Raw genomic sequence first — 9,449 nt, forward strand, 5'->3', positions numbered from 1 at the left:
AATAACAGTTCAGCCTAATAAATAAAATGTGTGCATTTATTATGTTATTAATTATATTTATTTCATTATTGTGAATATTGCAAAGTTTCAATTTGTTAATCTGTACTTAAAAATGGTAATTTGTCTAAACAGCAAATAGTTCTAAGGAAGATGTTTTTGTGTGAGCTAAAGTTTGTGTTTTTAAGAAAATCTGAAGATATCCTTGGAGGCAAAGTAGACTTAACATATACAGTAAATACAACATAAAACCTAACTTATATATTAACAGTTGCATCTTCTACATGTTCCTCATGCTATTTTCTGGTAACATGGATCACCATAGACGTGGGAGATGACTGTTGTGAGACAATTTAGTGAATTATGCTTTTCACAATAGATACATATAAAGGCCCTGATTCAGAGCTGGACACTCTGACAGAGCGCTTGCTCTGAATCAGGGCCGTCCCTCTGTTTTTTTAGAGCGGCCTCCTGGCTGCTCGCATAGCTGTGGGTGACCACCCACAGCTATAGCGAGTGGCCAGGAAGATGGTCGCGATGGTCAAGACCATCACGACCATCGGGCTTGTGACGAGACCCTTGTGGTAGGGTCTTGTTGCCGCAAGCCCTAGAGTGCTTTCGGCCCAAGCAGAGCCGAAAGCACTCCCACTGACATCACTTGTGATGTCAGTGGGGCCGGCTCCAGATGGTAGGCGTTCCCATGGGAATGCCTCTGTCTGGCCAGCCACGCCCCCAGCCCACCCACCAAAGGGGGCGTGCTGTCACTCAACATCGACAGCACGCCCCCTTTGGTACGAGACCCGGTGCAATAGCTTGACCGTCGCTATCCGGGTCTAGCGCATGCGCATGATGGAGCTGGCTCCGTCGTGAGCATGCGCACTGGGCCAACATCGACCCGCTTGTGAGCGCTTACCGCTCGCGAGCGGGTCTGAATCAGGCCCAAAGTTCTTAAAGTTATATAGCTTAAATGTTTTGGTAAAGGGACACTGAATGGTTGCATATTTTAGGATCTGTTAGTAGTTATCTTATTAAACGTAAACAGTAGTTTAATGTACAACTATTGTTGGGGTAATTTGAAATGTTAGTAATGTGAAAAAAATAACTGCATTTTAAATTGTATTTCATTAGAAAAATTGTTCGCTCTCATGATCTGTGCTTGTTACAATGGTCCTCCTACAGTATTCAGTATTTAGACAAGTCTTTTAATGACCTTTAGTGGTCACTGTTCTGCATGTAATGGGTTCATGATTGTGCTTCAAGACACATAATAAATCTTTATTTATAACACAGCATTTGCAAGTAGATGTTTATAACTTAAAATATATTTTATGGACTGCAAAAGAGTTTCTCCTGTACACAGATATCATATATCATATGTAGGTACATACGTATGGATGTTTCAAATACATAGGGGGAGATGTATCAATAATAAATTGAGATAATCTCATCCTCTACTTGCCTGCATACCAGCATTTCACTGGTATTGTATGAAGGATTACCTTGTTGCCCAGGAGAGCTGACTTGGGGATGTTTAAAATGTGCATCTGAAGGTTGTTGCAAAAAGAAGCCCATAGTCTTCTATAGTCAGCACCATCTACTAATCGCGTTGACTGTCAAACACAAGTTCTGGAAAGTTATGCTTGACCCATGTTGCCACATCACAGTCTCATAGAATCCTATAGGGACTATTGTATTGCAGATCCAATCTCTTAAATCTACTGAGTACCCTAATATTACATATGGGGATATACTGTATATGTGATGTGGTGAACCTCCAAAAAACTTAAGTTTTTGAAAGGTTTACAGCATTTATCACTTTGATACATCTCAACCATAGTAACAATGTAATGACTGGATGAAAAACTTTTTATCATTGTAATTATATAGTTCTTCAAAAGTTTAGCACATGTTGACAGTCACAAGTTTCTCAGTTGCCTCACTTATGTATCTGGAATGTAGATACAGCATGTCACTTCATTACTGCTGCAGTCATAAGTCATTTTCATTTAGTGTCTCATACTGACCACTTACTGTAGGTGAAGATGGTGAAGATTTCTATATACATTACTGTGGGTCACAGTATACTGTAAAGAGGGGAGGGGGGGACACACCATCTTTCTATACTGATTAATGACACCTGCACTGACTTCTCCTGAGGTGGTCTAGTCTTTTAGCAGTGTGATGCATTTGTCCAGGTCTGTAGACTCCTACATAAGTCATACCTCATTTGGAGCTCTTCAATTAAAACCCCAAGGATAAGTTTTTCTGTTGCACATTTATGTGTTTCAGCTTCCAGGCTAAATGTAGTGACACTGTTCATCTGCTCCTTTAGGTAATGTAAAGCTGATATGTTAAGGAATGGCCTCAACCCACAGGGCTGTAACTACTGGATAGAGAGGATGGCACTCTCCAGGGGTGCCGGTTGAAGGGGGAAGGTGCACCACCTGGATCAATCACCCACACATTTTAACTTCTGGGTGGTCTGCAGTGAACTGATGCTGGGGAAAGCTCTGTGGAAAATTTACCCCAGCCTTACTTTTTGATCTCAGCTCCTAACTCTGGTCTCGATCATGGAGCCTCCATGTTAGTGTGGCCCAGAAGTGCAGCTTGCATGTCTGAGCAAGTCCATCACTTTGCCATGGGAACACAGGCTAGATATGATACTCTCAACATATTTGATCAGAGCAATGGTTGTCAAACTCGGTCCTCATGACCCCAAAAAGGTCACGTTTTCCAGGTCACCCAGCAAGTGCACAGGTGTAGTCATTACACACACTGATACATTGTAAAAGATTCAGATGAGGAACTAATTATTTCACTTGTGATTCTGTGAGGAGACCTGGAAAACATGCACTGTGTGGGGTCCTGAGGACCGAGTTTGATAACCTGTAGATTAGAGCCTTTCAATAGTTCAGAACTAATTCATCAGTAACATTCTGAGAAGCAAATGGTAAAGCTACAACTATAACAAACACAATTATAGTTACCATTCCATATGATTTGAATTGTAATCGAGGTAAATCAGTATAGAATCTCTACACTGACAGCAAAATAAAAAAAAACAGTGGGAGACCAGAACAATAAAAATAATAATCAATGGTGTTCTTTAATTTTCAATTAATTTAAAAAAAAAAATCCCTCCAACTTGTAGATCAGTAAGAATGGGGAACATTTTTAAAAATAAAACAATTTCTCTTTTGAATAGTTCAAGCAGTAACTGCTACAGTAGGTTAGGATGTGCTAATCTTACAAATATCTAAATTAAAACCAATATGCTATACTTTAGTATAAATATTATGTTTAAAATATGATTTTTTAAAGTTATGGTTTATATTAAATGAAGTGATTAAATGAATTTAAATATTATACTTAGATTTCTTTGCAACAGATAGATGGAGGTGTGGAACAGAACATCGATAAGTGAGTTCATTCTTCTGGGGATCACCGATGTGCCATGGCTTAGGAAGTTCCTCTTATTTCTAGTCTCTTTTCTGTACATGATTGACATTTTGGGAAATCTATCTATTGTCTTCTTGGTGATCAGAGACCACACTCTTCACGCTCCAATGTATTTTTTGCTAGCAAATCTTTCCTTCTTGGATATCTTATTTTCCATGGTTACGGTACCCAAAATGATGGTAGGATTTTTGGTGGAGAACACTATTTCAGTTAATGGTTGCATTGCGCAAATGTATTTCTTCCACTTCTTGGGTTGCACAGAAGGTGTCCTTCTGGCTGCCATGGGATATGACCGATATGTTGCCATCTGCCACCCCCTACGATACATCACCATTATGAAGAAGACTACTTGCATCCAACTGGTCTTAATTTCGTGGTTCACAGGTCTCACATATTCCTTAATTCAGGCAGTTATGACATCACAGCTCCCATTTTGTAACATTAAAACAGTAAAACACTTCGTCTGTGATGTTAAACCAGTAATAAAGCTAGCTTGCAAAGACATCCATGTCAATGAACTCACTTTGATCACTGTCAGTGGCTTTTTGAGCACAAGTACATTTTTTCTTACAACACTGTCTTATTTTTACATAATTACTCATCTCCTGAAGATACGCTCTTCAAAAGGAAGGTCCAAGACGTTCTCAACATGTTCGTCTCATTTAACCATTGTCATTTTGTTTTATGGGACAGCAATGTGCACATATCTTGGACCTGCCTCTGAAAACTCAATTGAAAAGGACAGGGTGGCAGCCATATTGTTTACAGTTGTTACTCCTACCCTGAACCCACTTATTTATACTTTGAGGAACAAAGAGGTTAGGAAGTCATTAATAAAATTTATTAAAAAATTTACTTTTTAGAAGTTACATCAGCAATAATAAATTAGTATCACATGCATGGTAATTATGAAAAAATCAAATAGAACTTTAATACATCTCAGTAAATCAATTAACTATATCTATATTATCACTCCTGTGCAAATACAACCCTGCATACTACAGCGTCAAGTTCTTTTGTTTGACAACAGTGTTAATGAGCTCCAGAAAAGAGGCCATAGGGGTATATTTATTAAAGTGCGGGTTTTTAGAAGTGGAGATGTTGCCCATAGCAAACAAATCAGATTTTAGCTATTATCTTCTAGAATGTGCTAGATAAATGTTAAGTAGAATCTGACTGGTTGCTGTGGGCAACATCTCCACTTCTTAAAACCTGCACTTTAGTAAATATACCCCATAGACTTGAAAGTCGATGAAGGAAGTCTAACCTGGTAGAGGATAAGCTAAAATGAATCAATAATATTGAAGAACACCAATCCACAATCACCTGTAAGAAAACAGAGCTTTGTCTCAAGTGAAATCATGTCTGCAGCCTGATGAAACCCTCTCCCAGTCAAGATGCGATGAGTTTGCAAACTTCTTTGCAGATAAAGTACCCTCCATCCAGTTTGGAATCCCCATTGTGCCATCAAAGGAATGCCAAATTCCAAGCCTGCAAATGTAAGCCACCCGTCTTTATAGACCCAATGGATGTAATGAAATTGCTGAAATTACCCAAATTTTGAGTCCTACCACCTATGATCTGGGCCCAGTCTCAACTATGACCATGGACCATGAGATTCTAATTGAGCACCCTGGTATGTGTGCTTCATGATTGTCTGATGGCAAGAGACAGAGGTAACTATTCACTTTTAATCTTTCTGGATCTATCTGCAGCATTTGAGATCATGGACCATGAGATTATAATTCAGCACCTGAACAATTTCTGTGGACTGGATGGCACAGTCCTTAGTTGGTTCAAATCATTTCTCACAGCAGGTCACAGAAAGTATCTTATGGAGTATACCTACCATCACCAGTGCCACTGTCATGCAGTGTTCCACAAGGGTCTATACTGTACTTTCTCTAATGCTTTTTGCAGTTGGTGTAATCTCTACCACTTCTAAGCAGATGTTACACAACTGTATCTGTCAGCAGGTTTATTATTATTATTAATATTATTTTATTATTATTATTATTATTATTATTATATTATTATTAATAATAATTATTTATTAGATGCCGCAAATGGTCTGCAGCTCTGTACAGAGGGCAAAATAATAAGTCAGTACAAGATAAAACAGTACAGTATAACAAATAGCACTGCAAATCTCAAAACAGCAACTGATGCAAAGAGTGTAATGAAAATATTCAGCATAAGCTAAAACCTGTACCTATTAGCGTAGGTGCAGATAATGGGTCGAAGTCATCTGAAGAAATGAAAACAACAGAGAAGTAGAGTCCAGGGGCAGAGAGCTCAAAGAGGAGTTGTACAGTGTAACTGGTGTGCAACAGAAGTAGGTAATGAGATCAGGAGGGAGGAGGACCCTGCTCATGGAACTTACAGTCTGAAGTGCAGGGGGAGATGATACACAACTGTATCTGTCCTGGGTACTGAGAACCCAATACCAACCCTAAATGGCTGTATGGCTGAGCTCAACGAGCGGATGATGAAAGTTTATTGTGACTGAATCATGATAAAACAGAGTTTCTTATGATAGGAACTCACCATCGAAGGACAAAACTTTTGCTTAGCCAACCAACTGGACTTACACTTGGGGATTGAACTTGTGTGTTGTCCTGGCTGGTGGCTTGACACTTAAACATCAGGTATCAGCCACAATCAAATACTCATTCTTTCATCTGAAGAACATAGCCAGAATAAAGCACTTAATTTGCCTAAAGTTATACATACCTTTGTATCATCAGGATTAGACTACTGCAATGCCCTCTTCCTGGGTCTCCCATCAAAAGAATTGCACCACTTCCAAATGGTACAAAATGCAGCTACCAGACTATTAACTAATCAGCCCTGTTCCAGCCACATAACACCCATTCTCTACACCCTTTATATGCTGCTTGTAAAATGACAAATCAATTTCAAGATTGGCTTACTGACTTTCAAAGACCTACATAACCAAAGCCCAAGTTAGCTGAAGCAGCTTCTGATTTTCTACTGCCCTGCTCACGTACTGTGATCTGTAGATGAAGGATTACAGTATTAGCAGTACCTAGAATTTCCCTTAATTACTTTGGGAGTGGAGCTTTTATGGAACTCGCTTCTTTGCACAGCTCGAGAGGCCACCACCCTAGAATCAAGCATTTGATGAATGTCCCTTTAGTTTCTAAAAAATAAATACAACGAAATACTTAGTTCTATTTTCTGTTACTCTTATTTTCTATCTTGTGTGTTTTTAAATGCAAATGTAGGGTACTTTGTGTCCTATTGGGTGGAAAGTTTATGTATATGTGTACACATTTATGTATATGTGTATATATATATATATATATGTATCCACCAGAACCTGGCACTCACAATCAGTGTAAACTATACTTGCTACAGTGCCCTTCCAGAGTGTATAATTCACTCCCCATATCCAGCAAACAGGATGGCACTCTGTAGACTTGTAATCATATAAAATGGTCCTTTATTAGTCCAATGTTTCGGGGTAAGTCCCCCTTTATCAGGGACAGCAGTACACAAATGAATAAAAACACAGACAGACATATATACCCATAGTCTTTAGTTCAATTGAACTCACCTGCAGACTGCCGGTTACAACCACCACAGAAAGAGCACTCCAATCGGATAAAACGCCACAGGTGATGTCATCAGCCGCCATACAAACAGCGCTAGCCTCAGACCGACTGGGCGGCGTGTCCAGATCACAAGGCAAACACTGTATGGTGTCATCAGCCAGCGTCAGCCTGCAAGGTTAACATAGCGTACAGGTTGCATAGCAACAAGCCTAAGATGCTATTAGTTCCCTAAAACAAGCAAAACGACTGTAAACAAAAATTACAATTAAAATGTGGGCTAATTACATAGATCTAGCACAGAAAATCAATAAGCATAATGAATAAAAACATGTATACCAAAGAAGCAAAATTAGGCTGAAAATGCTGTATACCCTAATCATGTATATGATGTGAAAAACATACAAAAAAGTTATCTTAATCAATACAAACAAAATGTGAACAACATATTAAGTACAACATATTAAGTATTCATTATTCAAAGAAAACACTGCAAAGCCAAGGTTTCGTTCAGACCTCTCGGAGCAATGGTATCCAAAGTAAATATCCGTTTACTCTCCTTCTGCATTAAAATGTTATTTCCATTCCCAACTCTGGATAAGAGAGGCATATGATCGATGATAATGGCTCTTATACCCCATTTAATGTGCTTTACCGACCTACCCTAAAGAGGTTACCTGGATATGGTGGGTAGGCCCATAACCTTGGCCATGATTATGCTAAAAACCTCTATTGATTGCAAAATTTTATTGCATTTATATATTATTAATAATTTGGAGTTGTGCACCTGAGATTTGTCTGTTTCTGTGCCTGCAATTTGTCTCATCAGGTAGCACCTTCCATTATATATATATATTTAGGTTGTGCAGTCCAGAAATCTTTCCCATATACTCAATTTAATGTGCTTTATTGCACTTCTGAGGGATGGAGATGCCCCTCAGTCTGGATTAGCACCCTTCCTTATTGGTTTAAAAGCATGGAGTATGGTAATGTATATGCACACTGGTGTTAGGCACAATTCTAGGTAAGTCCTACAAGTTATATACTGTAGTGCAACTTTGGTTCATTTTTGGGCGTGGGTCCCCCTGGATTGCATTGATTGATCTGTTTCAGGACACTGCATTATAACACATTTTCCTTTATAACACATTTTAACCCTTCACTGTGTGTTTAATATATATGTACTTCACTTTTTTATTTTCATTCTTTATATGCAGCTGTAGCTGCTCTTAACTATCTCGTTACACTGCACTTTCCTTACTATGGTGGTGCCCTGGGGCAGCCTGGCTGGGCCAGTTTTGGGGGGTCCTGCGCTCTGGACTTGAACCCTAGTAAGTTAGGGACCTACCCTAAAGAGGTTACCTGGATATGGTGGGTAGGCCCATAACCTTGGCCAAGATTATGCTAAAAACCTCTATTGATTGTAAAATTTTATTGCATTTATATATTATTAATAATTTGGAGTTGTGTACCTGAGATTTGTCTGTTTCTGTGCCTGCAAGGAGTCTCATCAGGTAGAACCTCCTATTATATATATATATATTCAGGTTGTGCAGTCCAGGAATCTTTCCCAGAAATTGAATAAAAATTGTACATATATTTTATACACAATTTTATGATTATCGTTTTTTGCACATATTTATAATACTGGTATATAATGCACTGAAACATATTTATATAAATTCATTGTATTTTAAGATTGCACACACATTATGCATTTGCACTTTTTATTATTTTTGAAATATTGAGAGTAAATAATCACTTGGAGATTTTGACCTATGAACTATATTTATACACTCAGCACTTTATGTTTTTCATTAAGCAATTTATATTGTAAGGTTGATATTGTAAATATACATATATAAGGTTATATAAGCACGTGTGACACTCAGTTCCAGTTTCAAAAAGTACCAGATTACCACTGATACATATATTACTGGTTGAGCTGACACCCATATTGTTGGGGAATGCTTTATATATATTAATTATTGTCTTATACAAATACTAAAGAGACATATACGGAGGTGACCCATAAGTACTATTTACAAGGTTCTGTATTAAATTGTCACTGTAATCTTCTTTTACACACACACACACACACACACACACACACACACACACACACACACACACACACACACACACACACACACACACATATATATATATATATATATAGATATATATATATATTGTGATATAGTAGGAGTTCCTCTCCTGGGGTAGATGGACACCTCCTTACACACAGCAGCCATGAAACAGCACACCAGTCCAGGGTTTTCGTGCAAGCTGGTCGGAACTAGTTTTATTGTGCAATATAAACAACAAAATAAACAAAACATAAAATAAATCCTAGCCCGTCTGGGCACTAACTAGACAGGTTATTCCCTCTCTTCAAGTGGCTGGGCCTACTGCCTT

At 38.3% G+C, this 9,449-nt stretch overlaps 1 protein-coding gene across 1 annotated transcript; it reads left to right on the forward strand.

Moving 5' to 3' along the window:
* The first annotated feature begins 3,389 nt into the window (after positions 1–3,389).
* On the forward strand, positions 3,390–4,319 carry LOC148481254 (olfactory receptor 12D1-like). Its single transcript, XM_088453713.1, has one exon. The coding sequence runs from the start codon at positions 3,390–3,392 to the stop codon at positions 4,317–4,319; it is 930 nt and encodes a 309-aa protein (XP_088309839.1).
* The last annotated feature ends 5,130 nt before the right edge of the window (positions 4,320–9,449 follow it).

Source organism: Taudactylus pleione, unplaced genomic scaffold, assembly GCF_031769625.1.
Source record: "Taudactylus pleione unplaced genomic scaffold, aTauple2 ptg000587l, whole genome shotgun sequence".
NCBI classification, from domain to species: Eukaryota; Metazoa; Chordata; class Amphibia; order Anura; family Myobatrachidae; genus Taudactylus; species Taudactylus pleione.